Source organism: Ursus maritimus, unplaced genomic scaffold, assembly GCF_017311325.1.
Source record: "Ursus maritimus isolate PB19 unplaced genomic scaffold, ASM1731132v1 scaffold_7, whole genome shotgun sequence".
Lineage (NCBI taxonomy): Eukaryota > Metazoa > Chordata > Mammalia > Carnivora > Ursidae > Ursus > Ursus maritimus.
The window spans coordinates 40,920,485-40,941,963 of NW_024426885.1; the positions used below are offsets into that span (position 1 = coordinate 40,920,485).

Consider the following 21,479-nt stretch of genomic DNA (forward strand, 5'->3'; position numbering starts at 1 on the left):
AATTTCCTCTTTTATCGAATCCAATGTGCAGATTTGAATGTGCATCAGAATCAGATGGAGGGCTTGACCAGGTTGCTGGGCCCTGCCTCTAGAGTGGCTGACCCAGGCCAAGATTTTGCATTTTTTTTTTTTTTAGTTGAACAGATTTTATTAAGTAACTACTGACAGCAAGGGACAATACTGAGCTCCATTCCTTTTTTTTTTAATTTTTTAAATTATATTATGTTAGTCACCATACAGTACATCCCCGGTTTCCGATGTAATTTCTAACCAGTTTTCAAGTGCTGCTGCTGGAGGGCCAGGAACCACACTTTAAGAACCACTGTTCCAGTAAATGCACTGACCAGCTGGGCACGGTCCTGAGACTGATGCCATCTATGCCAGATGTGAGCTGGGTCTTGCAGAGGCTCAGAGCTGGGAAGGGTCCCAGCCCCTGCTCTGCCTGGCTCATTCTCTCTCCTTACAGCCTCAGGGTGGGTCCAGTTTTCATTCTCCGGGCAATGTGTGGGTAAATGTGGAGTTTGTGAAGCTCACAGGAACAGGTGTCTTCATGGCATACCTTCTGGGACAGAGGGGTTCCTAACCCCCTGGAGGCAGCTGTATCATGGAAATTCAGGCAGATCATGTCCCACCTCCATGAAGGAAGGCTGAAGTCTGTCTGCTGGAGAGATGAGCGTTAGCAGTCCTTGAAACAAATGGAGGAGTCAGATGTGCCTCTCTTATTCATTAAATTGTACTTCTCCCATAGCGATCGCACGTGATGACTCCATTTCTGTAATTCACAAGTCCTGGGAGAGATGGAACTACACAGGGGCTTTGGTTAAACATCACCACAGCATAGTAATGCCAAACTATCTGGGCATCAAGTACGGACAGAGGGACAAGGCTGGGTCAGCAGCCACCAGGACAGAGCCAGCCTGACCCACACAATGGGTACCCTGAGGTGTACCCTGAGGTGTTCAAGGACCTGTGCAGATACAAGCATGGAGGCCTGCCCAGAGGAGGCGTCTGATCCACCGTGAATACAAGGCCTTCTCTCTGGCCATGTCAAATTGCAGGAAGGATATGCCAGCTCAAGCCAACAGCAGACAGTGATCCTGGGACCCGTCCTAGTGGTTGTCAGATGAATCCAGATGTCTGAGCACTGTCACTCAGAACACAGAGGCTGTGTGGTGGAATGCAGTCTGGAGCAGGCACTAAAAGGCAGGGGGGACTGGCGCAGGTGGAGAGCAGTGGGGAAGAGTGTGAGGCATTCCAAATTGAAAGCACAGCTAAAGCAGGGGCAGGGCAGAGCCACTCCAGGGGTAACAGAAACAGGGATGGAAAAATCAGACATTGTACAGACAAGAGCAAGAATGAGTACTTGATGAATGCCTACCGCGTGCCAGGCTCCGTACTAACGGCACTCAGTGTTCCTGAGGAGCGCCCAGGCCTTCGGGATCACTCGGGCCCTCTCCCTGGACACACAGCCCAGAACCAAATATGATTCCTGAGCATGGCCCTGGACCAGGTGTGGGTACAAAGCAGCTACCGCTGTACCTTCTAGAAAGCTGAAGTCCAGACCCTGTGGTGTGGCTCATCAAAACAGGGAGAAAATAGAGTCCAGCTCAGCTAGCAAAGCGAAGTAACATTTTTTGTTCATCAAATTGCTGAAGACTAGAAAGAACTACCGGTGAGGGGTGGTAAGACAGGTGCTTAGGCTCTGCTAATGTAAGTGAGTAGTAAGAGAGCATTTCTGGAAAGCAACTTTCAATGTTTACCAAGAGCTTTGAAGTCGTTTGCAGTTTGGCTTAGACACCCCTCTTCTGATGAACCTTCTTAAGAAAAGAATATAAAATTTAGCCTGTAACAATGTGCCTTGCAACATTATCTTAATAAAGAGCCCAATTGTCCTACAGTTGGAGAATGTTGAATACATTAGGATGGGTCCATACTGTTGGATATTATTCAGTCATTAAAAATGAAGTATATGAAAATGGCATGGGAAGATACTTTCACCATCCTTAAGTAGTGGCTTCTTCCGGGGACCAGATCTAGACCCCACTCGGGGATTATCCCAATCTGATTCTCATTCCTCGAGGCCAGCAGCATCACCCCCATCTAAACCAATCAGCGCATTGCATTCCCCTCGTTCACAATGATTGGCTAGGGCATGGGCGGATGACCCAATCAGGACCAAGAAGCCTCCCTGAGACTAACGGGGACTTCCTGGAGAAGAGGCTTTTGCCCCTGCCGCCCCCCCCCCACCCCGCACCCGTGGGAGCACAGGCTCCGTGTGAACTGGATGCAATGCGGACCTGCTGCAACCATCTTGCCAAAAGAGGGAGGCGGAGGGTAAAGACCACACTCTGGGCATGGAGAAAACATTACTACAACTTAGCCTGGTCTCTGGACCAGGCTCTGCTCAAGTCAAACCTTCCCTGGACTTTGCAGCTTTCATTAGTTAGTCATAATCCGCTTTGCTTAAAACTTTGGATTCTGCTTTTCTGCGATCTACCACAAAAAGAACTCTAAATGATATACTTTTTAAAAATTCTTTCTTTTAATTGTAGTAAAATATACATATCATCAAATTTCCATCTGCAGCTCAGTGGCCTCTGGCACATTCACATTGTTAGGTCGCCACCACCGCCGTCCCTCTGCAGCGTCCGCTCATCTTGCCAACCTAGACGTCTGCACCTACTTCCTCCTAACAAGGTCTCTGAAATCACACCACCTTGAGGAGAGTGGGAGTCTGAGCTGGCGGCGCAGGCTCCCCACAAGATCCTAGAGGTTTGTGAGAGAGGGCAGAATGGGATCATAATTCAGCCACAGACGGCTTCATCTCTCACGCCAGCCACACGCCTTTTGAAGAATGTAAGCCTGGAGAATGCCTAAGAAATCTCTTATCTTGGTGCCCAAAGGGGGATGTTACGGAGACCTGGGAAGGAATTTGAACCAGTCAGGGCATCCCAGCAGCTGTGGTCAAGCAGCTGTTAGACGTGTGGGACCCACCTCCAACAGCAAAATCAGGGGTCACGGAGAAGCAACAGTAGGTGGGACCTGCTAGGACCTCTTTCTCCCTCGCCTCTTCCAGCATGAAGAAGCTGGACTGATACCATCCCACCTCCACTTCCTTTGGACTGAATAAACCTGTAGGGCACTTGGACGATATAGGAAATGGATCAGACTTCCTGATAATATGGGTCAGGAGGCCTGATGCAATTAGTTAAAAACAGTAAAGGAAGGACAGCTGGATGTATTGATACCCTGAGCTTATTGGGCAGATAATTCCAGAAGTGCACAGGCACATTGTTTTACACAGCTCTGGGGGCATCACCCACATTACAGTCTACGTGACCAGCACCTACCTCCAGGCAGGGCTCGTGTGTAGCCTCCACGGCCAGATGTGGTGACCCCATATGTAAACAGGTCCACGGAACTCTATTAGAGATCCCATATCTAAAACTATCAGGAAACCTGAAGTCCCTTTTGACTCTTTTCATGGCAAAACTTGATCTGAATGGGCATTTGTGTTTTTATCCGTTTCACTGCAGAAACGTTAATGTGTTTGGTTATAAGGTATTGTCCCCAACCCCACTGGGAATATTACCGTATATACACCATACCAAATTTCCAAGATCTGCAAATTTCTGAATCTCAAAACACTCCTGGCCCAAAGGGTTGTGAATAGGGGATTGCAGAGCTGCATATACTGAATTTCAAAATATTAACTGTGGGCATCACTGGTGAGACTGTAGGTTATTTTTATTTTCTTCCTCATAATGTTTTGCATTTCCCAAGTCATCTGCTCTATATACTACTGTTATAATCAGCAAATAAAATCTACTATGTTTTTAAGAAAACATCAGGTAGCAGCCCCTTACGCTCCCCTGACCACATTCAGGCCACCCCCATGTGTCCCTTGGCTCCGCCTCTTGAATGTGGCCTGTTTCTGGGACCTGAAGCACTGTGGGGGACGTCTGCCTGGCTCTCCAGCTCCTCCCAGGCCCTCCTTGCCGCATACTGCAGCTCCGTTTCCAGGCTCTGCGCCCCTTCATCCTTTCCCTGCCCTAGGGAATTCTTGTACTGAGCTGGCTCAATGCCCAGCATGCTTCCTGACCCCTCTCCAAGCAGCACTTATGAAGCTGCACCCCTTCCCGTCCACCCTCCCTTGACAGTGTCCCCAAAGGATCGGAACAGCAAGTTCTATCCAGGCCCGGCAACTGAGGCTCCGGGTTTCACCCCGCCCCCACTAAGGGTGGGAAGAATGCTGGGCACACACTGGGATCCCTGACCTCCACCCGCTGGCCTGCTGTGGCCCCTCCTCCATCTTCCTGAAGCTGCTCAGCTCAGTGCTCCCTCTCCCCAGGAGCCCTGCAGCCCAGAAAAACGTCATGTTCAAAACCCCCTCCCAGTAGACCCCCAGAGATTTGTAACTATCCCCATTTTTTACCTAGGTCAAACCCACACATAATGGGAATGGAAAGAGTCTACATGTGGGCACGATGCCCTTACCATAACACAGGCCTCGGGACCTCCCAGACCCCTACTGTGCTGCTTGTCAGCCTCCAGAGGCCAGGGGGACAGCTGCTGGGCATGTGCTGGTCTCAGGGCTTCCCCGTTCCCCTTCCTTCCTTTCCCCAGACTGCATGCTTCTCCTGGCTGACAAGTGTGGCCCAACCAGCCACCCAGCTGACACGAGCAAGGAGTCCCCTCTCCCCAGGCCCAGGGTCAGAGCTGCTCTGGGGCCTGGACAGCAGGGCTCAGGATGGGTGTGGTGTCCCCCAGAGAGCAGGCTGATCCAGGCTTGCGGACACTGCCGTGATGCACACAATCGTCTTCCATTTCTCACGTGTCTTTTCCAAACCCGAGGCTCAGAGAGTGAAGTGACCCTTGTGGGCATTAGATGAGGGAGCCAGGATTTGAACCCTCCTCTAGGGGGGCTCTAAAGCCTCTATCACCTCATTAAATCACGGGTGCCACATTCCTCCGTGATGCCTAATGTTCAGGACTCACCCGACAGATGAGAAAGCGTGCATGTTGGTCTCCAACCGCGCACACACACACACACACTCACAGATCCACACACGTGTGTTCCCTAGGGAGCAGGCCTCCTACTCTCCCCGGAGGATCCCACCCATCACCCGCCCCACCCACCCACCTTTTGCCCCGGTCTTCTGAGAGTTTTGTGTTGTTTCTATATTTGGAGGACTTTCTGGTCTTGTCTGTTTCCTGGATTCTCTGTTTGTATGGCCCAGGAGATGGAGCATGTGTCACCCTGCCTCAAGATTCCTCTGAACAGAGCTGGCAAGGAAATGAGAGAGGATCCTAATTAGGGGGTGATAACCCCACGGAGAAATTCGGATTCTCTGCAGCGGGCTGTGTCCTTCCCACAAGCCCTGTGTGTTTGTCAGATGTTTATAGAGCCTTCATTAACAGAGAGCTCCCTTAGATAAGAGGTGGGAGCGCGGCTTCGAGGGCCAGATAAGAGCAAGCGGAGGCCACTCCGGGGACCGCGGGTGAGAGCCTGTGAACTGGCCCGGGGCCTCCGTGCAGAGCCCTGGGCAGGAAAATGCGGGCCCGCTCCTTCCGGGCTCCTCCCCGCGCCCGCTAACACACCCGGGCCGCCGCCCGCAGTCTCCTGTCCAGGGCGACAGCGCCGTCCCAACATGTGCTGCGGGGCGCTCTGGGTGGCCCTGCCTGTGCTCTCCCTGCTGGCTGGCTGCGCGCAGGGGAAGCCGCTGGAGAGCCGGGGGCGGGCGTCGGCGGCGGGAGATGCCCACCGCTTGCTCGGGGGGCCCGGCGGTGAGCGGGAGGGGGGCACCTTCGACCTGAGGATGTTCCTGGAGAACATGAAGGAGGATTTCCTGCGCAGCCTCAACCTCAGCGGCGTCCCTTCCCAGGACAGAACCCGAGCGGAGCCACCGCAGTACATGATTGACCTGTACAACCGATACACCACGGACAAATCCACCACCCCCGCGTCCAACATCGCGCGCAGCTTCAGCGTGGAAGGTAGAGTCGGCTGGGCCAGGGCACCCCCGGGAGGGGGGACGCAGGGGTCAGGGCTGCTTTGCCCTGACCGGTAGCCACTGGACATAGGAGGCTTTTTAAGTTTTAATTTAAATGAATTAAAATGAAATAAAATTAATAACTTAGTTCTCTGGCTTCGGTTCAGGTGCTCCGTGGTCATGTGTGGCTAATGGCTACCTTGAAGGATGGTGCAGTTTCCATCACGGCAGAAAGTTCTAGAGACAGCTCTGCTGTAGAAGGTTCTCCTGCCCTGGGCCCAGTGGCAATTTTACACATTAGGTGCCACGGGAATGCCAGCTCTCTTTCTTCCCTCCCTTCTCTTCTTCCCCTTCCCTACTTGGAAACAGACAACTTACTTAGCCTTCGATCAATGGGTGTATTTTTTAACCTTGAAAGAATGTCTGTTTCTCTCGCATCAAAAAGTATCTACAAGTCTGATAAATTTTTCTGAAAGAGAAACATTGGAGGACAACCTAATCATTTTCTAAATATAAAATGATTTACCTGGTTTGGAAGGGCTGGAAGATAACAAACATTGACTTAGGGCTTCCGTTCACTAATTCACATGACGTAGGTGCAATGATGTTGGGAGCGTGGAAGCCAAGGCTTGCAGATGCTACTGGAACTTGCCCAGGTCACATAATGGTTCGGCAGCTGGATTCTGATACAGGTCTCACGTGCCTACAAAGCTCAGGCTTTTCCTGCTGTTGCTGTCTCTCTGAACACCCAGGCACATGGGGCCCCTCTCCTCCCGGGCTTGACACCTGCAAACCCTTGACAGGCCTGGCTCAGTGCCACCGCAGGCCAGCCCAGCCCAGCCGGCAGAGCACATACCCCATCTGAAGGATGCCATAGTCATGACGCATGCCCAGCAGTGCTGAATTTTCTGATTGCCCAGAAGAAGAAGAACAATCCAGATTTTTCTGGATTTTATGTGAACTTGCCTAACTTGCAAAATATTAGCTTAATTTTTAAAAATGCAATCTGCAGATTACCCGGATGCTGCCAGCATCTCACCATGCCCACAGGGCATGTCTGTAGCCTGTGCTTTAGGAAAAGGCTGAGCTGCTTTGGCCGGACCTAATCACCAAATCTCAGAGTCCGGGAGTCTACCGTTTGGCACCGTCTCGATGAGCACCCCCTCCCCTGCCCAGCATTGTCTATGTCCCCACAACAAGCTTTCTGACTCAATCCCAGTTCTGCCTGTGGCCTACACTCCTGGGGAGGCCAATTATGCCTCCCTTCATAGAGGGTCCAAATGCAGCTCAGGGAGGGAGGCTGATTATTTTCTAGATGTGTGATGTGGTCCCAGAGCGATTTTCAAAGCGTGGCAAAGTAAGAGCACAGTAGGCCATTAATGTTAACAGACCCCATTCACTAGTCACAAACATTCTGCAGGAGCTAACGTGGCAGGCACATCCACGCTGGGTGAGGGGCCATGTGCTTTTAGGGGGACACGTATTTTGGAGAGGAGGGCCTGGGGAGGACACAGAAATATCGACTGAGCATCATCTATGAGCCAGAGACAGTGTTAGGAAGTTCCATGTGCCATCTTGTAGAAGGCTCACACTAACCCTGGAAGGCAGGTAGGATGAGCCCCATTCTACGGAAGAGGAAACTGAGGCATGGAGAGACTCAGGACTTCTCCAAGGTCACAAGCCTAAGAAGGAGCCGAGTCCAGATTGGCACTGCAGTCTGTCACACACTGCTGGATTTCACGGCAGCACACAGACTCCCCTCATGTTGTGACTTCATATTGGTGACCGAGCCACGGCATAATAGAGATGGCCTGATGGCTGTGTACCAGCCAAGAGAAGTTGGAAACGGGAGGCGATGGTGTAGCTAAAAGCTAAGCCCCATTTTTACCTAATATTTTGCTTTTGCCTCGAGGCAAAGCAATCGAGGCTGATCTGTTTTATTTTTTCCCTCAAACATTAAAAAAAATCACTTTCACTCTGCTCAGAAATAATGATTCTGAATGATTTCTATGCTATTCCAATCGCTGAGATTTTTAACATCGTCTTAATCTTGGAAACTCACCGTCCCCTCCGGGTAACTGCTTGAACATCCCACACTCGGGGTCTGCACTCTGAGGCTCACAACATGCTTTGCTGTGTTGTTTATTTGACTCCTTCTTTTTTATGTGAAGAGCTTCATAGGATGTGTGCACTTGGCAGTTAAACAGTCTACATCCAGTCTCCACACCTGTAAAAGTGGAATAATAATTAGATCCTCCCAGGGCCAGTGTGAAGAGCAAAGGGAAATACAGAATGCAGAGCTCCTAGTGCAACGCTGAGCGGAATAGATGCTCGCTAAAGAGTCGGCCCTGTCATCTCCAATGCAGGCATCTCTTGCCCCTGTTTTTCTTTGCAGGGCCCTCAATGTACCTTTTGAAATTCTCTTCTACATTAAGGGCTTAAATGAAACCAAATAAAGTCTTGATAGGGTCGGTCAGTGTCATACTGGATGCCCTCTGACCCAAGTCATGAGTCCCAGTTTTGGTGTCATGGAAGGTGACCAGGACTGTGTACTTGCATTTCAGATGCTGTGTCTCTCACAGCCACAGAGGACTTCCCCTTCCAGAAGCACATCTTGCTCTTCAACATCTCCATTCCTAGGCATGAGCAGATCACCAGGGCTGAGCTCCGACTCTATGTCTCCTGTCAAAGTCACGTAGACGCTTCCCACGAGCTGAGAGGCAACATGGCCATTTATGACGTTCTGGATGGACCAGATGTTTGGGATGTTTCTGCAGGGACCAAGACATTCCTCGTGTCCCAGGACATTTCGGAGGAGGGCTGGGAGACCTTTGAGGTCTCCGGTGCTGTGAAGCGGTGGGTCAGAGCAGACGCCACCAAGAGCAAGAATAAACTGGAAGTGACTGTGGAGAGTCACAGGAAGGGCTGTGACAAGCTGGATATCAGTGTCCCCCCAGGCTCCAGAAACCTGCCCTTCTTCGTTGTCTTCTCCAATGACCGCAGCAATGGGACCAAGGAGACCAGGCTGGAGCTCCGGGAGATGATAGGCCACGAACAGGACAGTATGCTCAAGAAGTTGTCCAAGAATGGTCCAGCTGAGGCAGGCGACAACAAGGATGAGGAGGACGGGGACGGTCACGTGGCCACAGGGTCATCTTTAGCCAGACGGAAGAGGAGCGCCGGGGCCAACAACCACTGTCAGAAGACCTCCCTGCGGGTGAACTTCGAGGACATCGGCTGGGACAGCTGGATCATTGCGCCCAAAGAGTACGATGCTTATGAATGTAAAGGCGGCTGCTTCTTCCCCCTGGCTGATGACGTCACCCCAACGAAACACGCCATTGTGCAGACCCTGGTGCATCTCAAGTTCCCCATGAAGGTGGGCAAGGCCTGCTGCGTGCCCACCAAACTGAGCCCCATCTCCATCCTCTACAAGGATGACATGGGGGTCCCCACCCTCAAGTACCACTACGAAGGGATGAGCGTGGCAGAGTGTGGGTGTAGGTAGTGCCGGCCTGCGGGCAGGGGGAAACAGGGCGGGGGGCTCCTGTGTCCCTCTGGGCATGACGGGGACTAAGTCTGCCTGTGTGCCAGCCTGAAGGAGGAAAGGGTGCTGCCACGTTCAGGAGGTAGAGGCCTGCCCACCCCCAGTATACACCACTGGGTCCAGCCGCAGGGGAAGGCAACGGCGGGGGTGGGGGGCGGGGACTGGGGAGGAGAGGAAAGCCTAGAGGGATTGTTGGGGTGCAAGGGGAGACAATGAAAAGAGGACAAGAGAAAAATAACCCAGAGTCAGCAGAAACGAGGCAGGGGAGTATGGACAGATGAGGTGCGGAGAATTATGGGGATTAAAGGAGGCGAGAAGGATGGGGTGCACTTCAGTAAGCTCAGGGAGTGAAGGGGACAGGGATAGCCATGTGCTCTACACCCATCATGTCACGGATTCCCACAACCCAGTGAGATGGGTGTTACGAGTCCCGATTTACACATGCGGAAACCAAAACGCAGGCAGTTCAAGTAACACCGGTCAACGGCATGGTTCCAACCCCTAGGTCTGCGTAGGTCAGTCGACCACCGCAGCCCAGGAGCTTCTCAAATACCCCATCCAAGTTTATCAGGTCATCTTGCAGCGAAAGAACAACTAGATACTGGGAGGCTGGGGGCGTGGGGCAAGCTGGACTCAGCCCTGGCCAGTACCCACCAGTATGACTGGGCTGCTTGGAGCCACCGGGGCACGTTCTGACTGCTTGCTGCCTGTGCTGCTTCAGTGGCCCAGTGCTTTTTAAGGTGATGCTCGAGTCACTGAAAAACTCCTCCATGGAGAGAGTGCGTGACAGGAGGCCTTGGGTTGTGGTATGGACTGGGGCTGGAGAGACTTGGACCCGCTGGCACGATGCTTGTCCCACCAACGGCTCCCGTGGGGCCACCAGCTGCCCGTGGCCTCAAACGGTGTGATGGTTTGGGAAGAGCAGGCACGATCTACCCTGACGGATGGGGCAGCCTACAGTTCACACGGCTGCGGTGCATTTACTCAGCATAACCAGCTCGCCAACATAGCACATCCGTGGGCTTCCCTCCCACCAGACTCCATGGGAGACAGGACCTGGATTTGAATTTGTTGGAATAAATGTGCTCTTGCTTTGGTATTTGCAATGTCCCTATTTTTACTCTTTGGTGACAGGTACTCAAGTGATGACGTCCAGCCTTCCTGGGTGAGGGTCCCCAGCCACTGAGGAACTCAGGTCTTTATTGGCCACGGCCAGCTCTGCCCACATCTGTTGGCTTTCTTCAGCTGTGTGTGTTCAGCTCTGTCTTGGGCTTGGGCCTCAGGACAAGGCTCAGCCCCCACTGACCCCAAGACAGGACAGAGTTTCCATTTCCTCTGAGTGTCGTTCTCTCTGACTCTAGAGGCCACACGTGGAATGGGGTGGAGTGAGGAAGAGTCGGGAAGTGGTGATGATTCCACTATGGCCTTTCTGACTGCTGGCCAGAGCAGAGCCTAAAGAGGCCTAGAGAGAACTGGGCCTTTCCCACTGGTTGAGGATCCCAGTATGTTCGTTTTTTGTTGCTTTTTTTTAAATGGTGTGTGTTGAATGTTTACGTGGAACTAATGAAGAGTTTAACACATTAATACAAATTAATTAATTTAAATACAACTAGTTACTGGAGTTGTAGAAAACACTAATTTCCGGCAGGACAATGTCGCCCGATCATAAAGATGGACGAGGGACATCTTCTAGTACTGGTGGTGTACTTCTGTGCCCACATCTAAGTTTCACTTGGAAATAAAGTCAAATGTCTAAACTGTGCACTTTCCTGAACGTGAGACCAGACCGGGGCTTAATGGCCCCTCAATGCTGCACCCTGCCCACCCTTCCCTACAGGCTCTAAGTTTCCCTGAGGGGCAGAGGAGAGGGGCAGGGAGACAGAATTGCTGCAGTGGCCGGTGGACACATGGGGGCAGTGTCTCTGTACGTGAGAAGAGTGGGAATGTCCATACAAGGGCATGTGTGTGGGTCTGTGAGAGCCTCGATGTTTGCAAGCGGGCAACAGTTAGCCCCATGCCTTCCCTGACCTCCCCATGCTGGGGGAGGGAGGTCTAGGCCATGAGTCACCCCTGCCCAACGGCCTGGGGCCTGCTCCACTATTCCAGCCCCAGCTCCCACTATGCCCCGGGTCAAAGCCCAGCTCCCTCAGTCCTCAGGAGACTGCCCTGGCCACCCCACTTCCAGCTGCACAGCCCAAGTCACCTTCTGTGAAGGCCTGATTCTAGCATTCCCCCTCTGGCCCCTCTCCTGATGCTCGGGCTCTGAGCTTCCCACTCTGAGCAACGCGACAGTGCTTCTGTCTTGTGGCTGTTACGGGCTTGGCATGGGGACCTGCTCACCTCTTGTCATAAGCCACCTGTGGCACCACATCTCTGGGGACAAGGCCTGAGAGCCTCTGGCCTCGGTCACTCTCAGAAGGCTGCCACGGGCTGTGGCACAGGGCAGACTGACTTGGACGGATGTGCTGGGAAATGAACTTGCAAGGAGCGCCCCCCAAAAATGTTGTCTGGCTTCCATTTCCCTGGTTATTCTTCCCACCACATCCCCCAAAGCTTGTTTTCACCCCCAGCCAGCGATCGAGATGCAACAGCGCCATCCTCTGGACACTCTGTTATGCGGCTAGTCAGTTGTCTGCCTAAGGACCGCCACTTCACTACGGCATGGGCAGCATTTCCTGAGGTGGGCTCGTTTTTGTCATACAAAACCAGGGGGGTGATATTGGCACTACCACACTTACGAAGAAGCTGAAGCCCAGCAAAGCGACCGGTTGGCAGGGATGACAGGCTGTCCCCTGTTCTTCGTGCGACCTCCCTTCTGGGCCAGGAGCAAGAGGAGAGAGAAAGACTCAGGGATGCCGAGCAGAAAGCCACAGGCAGACACAGAGAGATAGTGAGATGGGGGCGGTGTGGAGAGATCATGAGGAGAGCCAGGGAGGAAGGCTGGGGGGCTCCCCGAGCACCAGGCCAGGCTGGGAACCTGCACTCTGTGGCTCAAACAGCAACCACAGAGTAAAAGACATTTTTATCCTGACTTTTACAAATGAAGAGGAGATGGAGGCTTTTGGAGACGTCACACTTTGCTCAGAGACACTAGCTGGAGCCAGGATTTGAACCCTGCTTGTGATGCTAACCCCTAGTTCTCTCTGCTGCCCTGGCCTCTGTCCTGATGACCTTCTTCAAGGTAAAGGTCATGGTCACATGAGCAGGAAGAATCAAAGACAAAGTCTGTGCTCTCTTGGGCAAGTGCCCCCTTCCTGTGGGCTCTGCCCTCCTTGGTCACTGCCTCTCTTGCCCCACTTACGTGGCTGTGGGAGGTCACATCTCTGGTCAGCCAGGCACTGATTCACGGGAGAAGGTGGAGAAGGACACCCTTCTCCCTTCTCATTAACGTTCTGTTGGCAGGGTCCCAAGTGATAGAGTAGGCCGTTAGTTAGACCTGAGCTGGAGGCAATGATACAGAGTTGACACATTAGGTGCCTGCCCCCACAACATCCTGACTTTGTGGCCTCCAAGACCCCTTAACATCCTGGCCTCGTGGTTCCCAGGACCCCGGGGCTGACGGACCAAGAGCTATAGTTGCGATATCCATGCCCTCCTCTTCCACCTCTGCGCTAGGGTAACCCCCACCACTGTGGGGGAAGGCTGTCATGATAGTTCCAGTACAAAATTGTAGGGTCAAAGACTCTGCCTCCCAACCTGTGGGGGGAGTTTCCCAAAGGATTGGAAGCAGCCTCCATTAGAGACCACCCTGTCTGTCCATAATCCAAGACCCAGCTTACATAAAAAGGAAGGACCCCTGTAGCCTCAGGGCAGTTACCACCTCTGGGCCTGCCCGCTGTCCCACCTTGAGAGTGTCCTGTCCTTCATACACTGCTCTGTGCGGGCTACTTTCCCTCTGTCCTCATTGGAGTGCGGATTCTCATGTCAATCTCCCGTGGGGAATCCAAGAACTGAGACCTGCGTTCACACCACACAGACGCTCCTACTGGTAACAGAAACACCGTGGCTTGTACCTCTTCCAGAAAGAAGGAATCCCTGGGTCAATGCTTCCTTGCAGCTTTCTCTTTCCAAGCCCAACTGAATTCCCACGTGAGCGGGGCCAATACAGGCAGGTGTGGGAAGTCACATCTCTCTAAACTCAGAAGCTCTTTCTCTCCCGTGTTCCAAGGCTATGATTTCGTATCTAGCTCGTCTGACCAGCGCCCTCTGTCCTGAACATCAGTGCCTCCCCAGGGCATAGTGAGGAGTCCAGGGAGAGCCCACCTCCATGGGTGCTGCCCTCAGCAGACTCCAGCCTTTAGCTTCGATGGCACGGAGCAACATGAGGAGAGGCCCCTGCTGGCCTCTTCCCCGGAGCCCACACTGCCCGTGCTCTAGAATGCACACAAGTGTGCAGGGTGTCCTGGGCAGTAGCATGGGGGCCTCTTGGTTTCATGATCTGCTGTTGCCATTTTGAAATTCACAATAATTTTTGAACAAGGGTCCTGTATTTTCATTCTGCATTTGGCCTGACACATCGGTGTAGCCGACGCGGAGTGCACGTGTGCAGTCAGCACCTTGGTTTCCCAGGCCCCGGGGACACCCTGGAGGCTGCTTCAGGCCTCAACATCAGTGTGAGCCCGATGTGCCACGGAGTCTGAGCTTTACTGCTGAGAGCTTGCCCCAGGGTCTGAGTGAGAGGACCGGCCCTGCCCCCTTCTCCCTGGTGCGAACTGGGGGGGCCGAGAGGCTTCTCCAGCTTGTGACCAAAGGCTCTCGAGGCAAGCCTATTGTATCCACATGGCAGCTCCTTAGGGAGCCGAGGTTGCTGAGAAAGTTTGGAGCAGCCTGACATGAAAGGGTCTGACTTTTCCTAGACTTGCCTTAACGCGGAGACCAGAGTTTGTAACGCTAGGCTTTGTACACCAGCTCCGAGCCTGGGCACCACAGACCCGCGCGTGAGGCTTATTCCTCTCTGATTTTGACATTGATTCTCACTCTCAGATATGGTCTGGAGCACCTTCTGTGTCTCCTCACATGGCGGCGATGCCCTGCCTTCTGCTGGTCTGTGAGACCCGCACCAGTTGTCCACCTAACTCGCAGCCAGGAAAGCACCTCACACCGAGGAGATGCAGAAGCCAGCGCCAGCCCAGCAAACGACAGGTACACACATACCCACCTGGGAAGAGACACAGCCTGAGAAGCACCGAAGGGCACCTCCACAAGGAACCAAAGAAATGATTGTGCTCTTCAGTTCCCAACCTGGGATATTTGGGCCTCCTCATGCAGGTCTGTTTGAGCCAACTGCAGGGCCAAAATGGACCCCAAATCATGTAAGTGTTCACTCCTTCCTCCTTTCCCCACTTTTTTAGGGAGGGAGAGCCCTTAAGGCCAGCCTGGGTTGCTCTGTGCCGATGTACGTAATGGGTAGACCTAAAAACATAGAAGGATCTGGGAAAGCCTGGTTGGTTTCCACTGGAAAGGGCACAAAGTTGCACCATGAAGAAAGAATGAACCAGAAGAAAGTAGGATTGAGAGGGCAGGGGCAGAGAAGGGGAAAGGGAGCAGGAGATAGAATGGGGGCAGAAGTGTGTCTAGCCTTGTGCCTGGCATTCTCTGAGGCCCCGGTGAAAGGTGGCTGTTACTATTAATCAAAGGAATTCAGATCAGAACTAGAAAGTTCTGGGGCGCCTGGGTGGCACAGCGGTTAAGCGTCTGCCTTCGGCTCAGGGCGTGATCCCAGCGTTATGGGATCGGGCCCCACATCAGGCTCCTCTGCTATGAGCCTGCTTCTTCCTCTCCCACTCCCCCTGCTTGTGTTTCCTCTCTCGCTGGCTGTCTCTATCTCTGTCAAATAAATAAATAAAATCTTTAAAAAAAAAAAAAAGAACTAGAAAGTTCTGGTAAAGAGCCTCACAGTGCTCATACTCTTCCACACAGCAATCCTGGCTCTTGAGTCTACACCTTAAAAAATATTAAATATGGAGAAATCTTGATGTTTGCAGAACATTGTTTTTTACAGTGAAAAACAGAAACTATCGAAAATGAACAATAGAATAATGTAATGACCTGTGGTTAGTTCCCTTTCTCTTTCTTCCTGAGCCTGGTTCATGGTGAAAGTAGACAGCATCAGATCTTTCTGCGGAAGTCACCGGAGCAACAGCTGAGAGCCAGCAAGAGGACATCTCCCTGCATGCTGAGCTTAGAAAGAAAGACTTTGCAGACTATGTCGTGTCAGGTCACCCCTGAGGGCCAGTCCCTGGTTATGCTTAAGATCACTCAGGTTTGGTTGGGTTTTTTTTGTTTGTTTGTTTGTTTGTTTGAAAGATTTTATTTATTTATTTGAGAGAGAGAAGAGAGAGCACAAGCAGGGGGAGAGGCAGAGGGAGAAGCGGGCTCCCCACCCAGCAAGAAGCCTGATGCGGGACTCTAAGATCATGGACCTGAGCTGAAGGCAGACGCTTAGCAGACTGAGCCCCCCATGTGTCCCTCAGGTGTTTTTTTTTAAGATATTTTATTTATTTATTTGAGAAAGGCACAGAGAGAGCACGAGCAGGGGAGGGGCAGAGGGAAAGGGACAAGCAGACTTCCCGATGCAGGGCTGGATCCCAGGACCGTGAGATTATGACCTGAGCCAAAGGCAGCCGCTTAACTGACTGAGCCACCCAGGCGTACCGTCAGGTTTGAATTCAAGAAGGGCCAGAGCAGGCCAGACCCACACCTGCCCTGTGCCCACGAATGGATACCTATGCACACGCACATGCACCACACATAACACCACACGTGTACACACCATGTAATCACATGTGCACACACGTGAACACACACACACACACACACACGCTTTGACCCAAAGATCAGCAAAATCACCAGGACTTCCTGACACACTGGCAACTTGTGAACTGCAAGAAATCTCAGAGGAGGGCCCTTCTTCCTGGGCAAACTGAAAAAGGCAGGAGGAGTGGAAAAGAGGCACGAGGACAGGGCAGTGTGGTTTATACTCAGGGACAAAGTAGGATGTCGAAGAGAGAATTAACCACCTGCAGCTTTTTGTGCTCGGCCTCATTTATCATCACGGCAAAGCAAATGCAAGTGATCATGAGATTCCATCCTAAGCTCATTAGATTTGCCAAACTGAAGCCCTGCGACTCGAGTGCACACAGGCCATGGTGAGCGGGAGATGGGCACTGTCACAGGCGGGAGGAGAGACTGCCAGTGGTTTCCGTCACCCTGGAGGACAGTTCAGCTGCATCCATGAGAGTGGAGAGATCCAGAAACTCCTTTTCTTTATATCCACTGTCGAGATAGCTGTGCAGGCTCAGAGACAAGTGTTGCGCACTGTTACCGTGAGTCACTGCAGATGGCCTGGTGCTGGGTGCTGCCCAGATCCCCCTTCAAGACTGTCAGCTGACAGCTCCCCTCTTCCCAAGAGTTCTTGGCTGCCTATAAGGAATAACTGGCCCAGATTATGTTCCCACCTCAGGGACAACCTTCATCCAATGACTGATTGTGTGGGGTAGGAAGGCCTGGCACCTGGCTTCAATTTGGGGTAACTCTTAACTCTTATTTTTTTTTTTTAAGTAGGCTTCATGCCCAGCATGGAGCCCATGCAGAACTCGAACTCATGACCCTGAGATCAAGACCTGAGCTGAGATCAAGAGTCAGACACTCAATCGACTGAGCCACCCAGGTGCCCCCAACTCTTAAAGGGCCACTCCCACTCCAGAGCCCCCTCGAAGTGGGCTGAGTTCCCCCACGACAGCTGTATCACGTCCAACTCTCCCTGTCCAGTCCAACATCCTCCCCTCCCTGACAGGCACCGCTCCTGGAGCGTTACCCATGTGCCTCCTGCAGCCAGGTCCAGCTCATTCTGTGCCTCCGGGAACCTGACCTGCAACAGACCAAATATCCATCAGTGGGGAATTGTCGACAAATGGATGGCACGTGCATATGGTGAAGGGAGGTCAGCAATTAAAAAGCCAACTAGTTGATGTGCCCCAGCACGGCTAGATTTCAAAAACATCATGCAGTTGAAAAGAGCAAGCTGCAGAGTGAGATGTGCAGTGTGGTACTAGGTATGTCACTAAAAACCCGCCGAGGGACATGCAGACACTCACGGAAGTAGTTTATAAAAGGATGAGGAGGACATACAGCAAATAACAGGAAAGTAAGGAATATCAGAAAGACACCTCGCTTTATCCATAACAGTCTTTTTTTTTTCTTACTTTTGTGATTTGTTTTTTTAAAAAGATACATACACAGGAACAAGAAAGGCAGTGAATAAACCGCTCTTGAGGGTGTGGGCTTGAGGTGGTTAAAATCTGGCATCCGAGGTGCAACCTCCCTGAGGGACCCAGAGAGCATTCCTGGGTCTGCAGAGCTGGACAGGGAGTGTGTGAGCTCTGTGGCCATCTCAGGAGTCTGGGGTCATGCTCACATTCTGGAGGCCATGCTGGGCCCCAACTGCCAGAGCCTTCAGGGCTTTCCGTGTCAATGCTGGACTCTTCTTCCTTTGCCGGACAAAGCTCCGGCCAGGCAGCTGCTCAGGGGGCTGGCATGTGGGTACAGGGGGGTCTGCACAGGGACCCAGGACTGTGCAGGGCAGTGTTTCAGTGCCCCTGGGAGAAGCTGTCACACACACAGAACAGCAGGATAACCTGCCACAGCTTGTTCCCTTGAAGAGGTATTGAAAAGACATGGCAAGACTGTAACAACGTATTTGACCAAGACCTCCTCTCTTGGAAATTGTGAGCTAGCATCAATGAAGAGAGGGAAGCTACTGACAGATATGGGCCACACAGATAGTAAGAAGCAGTGGAAGCTGAGAAAAAACTGAAACAAGGGTGTGTCCCGACTTACCAGCTAAGTGCCAAATGCGTGTCCCGTGTCCCGTAGCCCAGCACAGCTGGCCCCGAGGGTGGGGCCCCGGGGCCACCCACCAACCCAGAATCCCAGAGGGGAAGGGCCCGTGAGAGTTACTACCCTACGCAGTCTGTCCAGGGGCATTCCCGGGGCCCTCCTAAGATGCACGATGGATTACACAGAGCATGTTGTCTACACTGGAAAAAATCTGTTGGTCTGAAATTGCAGACACAGGCAGAAGAGCCAGCTTCCAGCCCCCCAAGGGGATTCTCACATTAGAAGTTTCTTGTTCTGCCAGACCACCCAGGGAGGGAATGCATGTCCATAACACTGTTAGTCAGTCTCCATGAAGATCCATCAAGCATTCTTTCTTCAGACTACGAATTTGCTCATCAGATCTGCAAAATTACCCTCCAGCTATAGGCAACAACGACCCCCGTTCTTGTTAACTGTGTTGCCATTAAGTCAGAATGTGAGCTGCTTCCAAATTCTTCACTTCCCATGTTCTGCCTCTGATCATTTTTGTCTTCAATAAGCATCATTTGTTTGGAGAGACTGAACCTAAATGTAAAAAGACAGGGGATTTGGAGGAGGCAAGTGGCATCACCCAGAAGACAGCAGCAGCCAGGATCGATAGAGGATGGAAGGGAGCAGCGTCCTTCAGAGGGACAGACCTGGGACTTCAGTGAGACACCTTGTCTGGGACCCAGAGGACACAGGGCATAAGGGCTGTTGGCATCATTTAACAGGATCTCAAGCCTGGCTCAGCCCTGTGGTGGGTATGGACCTCAAAAGATGGCCACGACCTAATCCCCAGAACCCATGAGCGTGGCCTTATATGGCACAAAGAGTGACTATCATCTTAGTGGCAAAAGATGTGATGAAGGATTTTGAGAGGAGGACCGTACTCTGGATTATCCAGGGGGGCCCGAAATGCAAACATGTGTATCCTAATGAGATAAGGAAGAGGATTGACAAAAGAGGAGGAGGCAGCGTGACCACAGAGACAGAGATTGGAATGGTGCAGCCACCAAATACTGGAAAAGGTGAAGAACACGTTGTCCCCTAGAGGCCCCAGAGGGAATGTGGCCCTCTCAACACCTTTTCGTCAGACTTCTGGCCTCCACAACTGAGAGGGAGTAAGTTTTGTTTGTTTTAAGCCACCGAGTGTGTGGTCATTTGTAACAGGAGCCATAGAAAAGCAATACAGTACATGGTCCTGCCTTGGTGGCCTTGTGGACTGGACTTGTGTGGACCAGCTTCATGCTTGTTCCCAGGCCATGCAGTCAGTCTGGAGAGCTGAGTATGCTCCTAAGCAGGGAGTATAGGCTCAAAACACAGCGTGATCTCGAATGCACACAAATGTGTGCACACACACGCGTATCCATGTACACACACATACGCACAAAGCCAGCAGAGACGGGCCATCCTCACTAGTTAGCCTGGCCCGTGCTCTGGGCTTCAAGTCCGGAGGAAAGAGGACAATACAGTACGTTATTAAAGGCTGAGGATGGAAGGTGATGAAGCAAACTCACAGGGTCACCAAAGAGGAGAGGCCGTGCCAACCCAAGCACGGTTCTTAGTGGCCATGGCAGAGCAGATGGAGGAGGGAGCCCAAGCCACTCCGGACATCTGGAGAAAGCGGGCTGTGAAAGTCTGTTCTAACTTCACATTTGGTGAGACGTAGGGCACTGTTGGGGCTAAAAATTCAGGGATGATAGGATGAGGAATTTATGTTTTAGAGCATTCAAGTCATTTGCAGCATGAATTTGTAGTCAATGAAATTATTTTTTTCCGGAACCCATTTGCAGAATACTCAAGTGTTTTCTGAGTCTAGACTATTCTCAGAACATACAGAAAGGCCTCGTGTGGATGTGAGGACTGAATGCCTTTTTTGGAGCTAGTTTTCAGTTCAGGTTTTCACTTGGCTACTTACTGTGCCCTTGAAGAAGAATTCTGACCTCTCCAGGACTCAGTTTCTTCACCCATAAAATGGGAACAATATTGTCTGTGATGTTTAAATTTTATCTCAAGAAAGCTTGCTGCCAAGCTGTTTAGTCAAACACTAGTTTAGATGTTGCTGTGAAGGTATTTGTGAATGTGATTGACATTTACTATCAGATGACTTAAGGTAAAGCAGATTATTCTCTATAATGTGAATAGGTCTCATCCAATGAGTTGAAGGCCTTAAGAGGAAAGACTGAGGTTTCCCGAGGAAAAAGAAATTCTGCCTCGGGGCGCCTGGGTGGCTCAGTCGTTAAGCGTCTGCCTTCGGCTCAGGGTGTGATCCTGGCGTTATGGGATCGAGCCCCACGTCAGGCTCCTCTGCTGGAAGCCTGCTTCTTCCTCTCCCACTCTCCCTGCTTGTGTTCCCTTTCTCACTGGCTGTCTCTCTCTCTGTCAAATGAATAAATAAAATCTTTAAAAAAAAAAAAAGAAATTCTGCCTCAAGACTGCAACATAGAAATCATGCCTGAGTTTCCAGCCTGCTGGGGCTCACACTACAAATTCCAGACTCGTGATCCTGCACAATTGTGTGAGCCAGCTAATTCCTTAAAAATAAATCATCTTTTTTATCTATCTATCTATCATCTATCTATCTATCTATCTATCTATCTATCTATCTATCATGTATCTCTGTATCTTGTTCCCTAGGTCCACTACTGAAGATCAAATCAGAAAGTACTGGGACTACTGGATTTTCACAAGCAAAAGAATGAAGTTGTACCCCTACCTCACATCATACACAAAGATTAACTCAGAATGGATCAAAGACCTAAATATAGGAGCTAAAACTATAAAACTCTTCAAGAAAACATAAAGATAAGTCTTCATGACCTTGGGTTTGGCGAAGGATTCTTAGGTATGACATCGAAAGCAAGAGCAACAAAAGAAAAACTAGGTAAACTGGTCATCATCAAAATTTAAAAAAAAAAATAAGAGAGAGAGTGTGTGCATGTGTGATCAGGGAGGCAGGAAGGGGCAGAGGGAGAGGGAGAGGGAGAGGGAGAGGGAGAGGGAGAGGGAGAGGGAGCATCTTAAGCAGGCTCCATGCCCAGCACAGAGCCTGACATGGGGCTCGTTCTCAAGACCCTGAG

General features: G+C 51.5%; 1 protein-coding gene across 1 annotated transcript; it reads left to right on the top strand.

Moving 5' to 3' along the window:
- Positions 1 to 5,651: 5,651 nt before the first annotated feature.
- GDF2 (growth differentiation factor 2) lies at positions 5,652 to 9,501 on the top strand. Its single transcript, XM_008696330.2, has 2 exons — positions 5,652 to 5,997; positions 8,558 to 9,501. The coding sequence occupies exons 1-2, from the start codon at positions 5,652 to 5,654 to the stop codon at positions 9,499 to 9,501; spliced, it is 1,290 nt and encodes a 429-aa protein (XP_008694552.2).
- Positions 9,502 to 21,479: the final 11,978 nt, after the last annotated feature.

What these genes read in the sequence shown, in the direction of transcription:
- GDF2 (XM_008696330.2), top strand. Translation starts at nt 5,652, where the DNA reads ATGTGCTGCGGGGCGCTCTGGGTGGCCCTGCCTGTGCTCTCCCTGCTG. An exon ending in GCGCAGCTTCAGCGTGGAAG is followed by an intron (nt 5,998 to 8,557) that starts GTAGAGTCGGCT and finishes CTTGCATTTCAG; the next exon opens with ATGCTGTGTCTCTCACAGCC.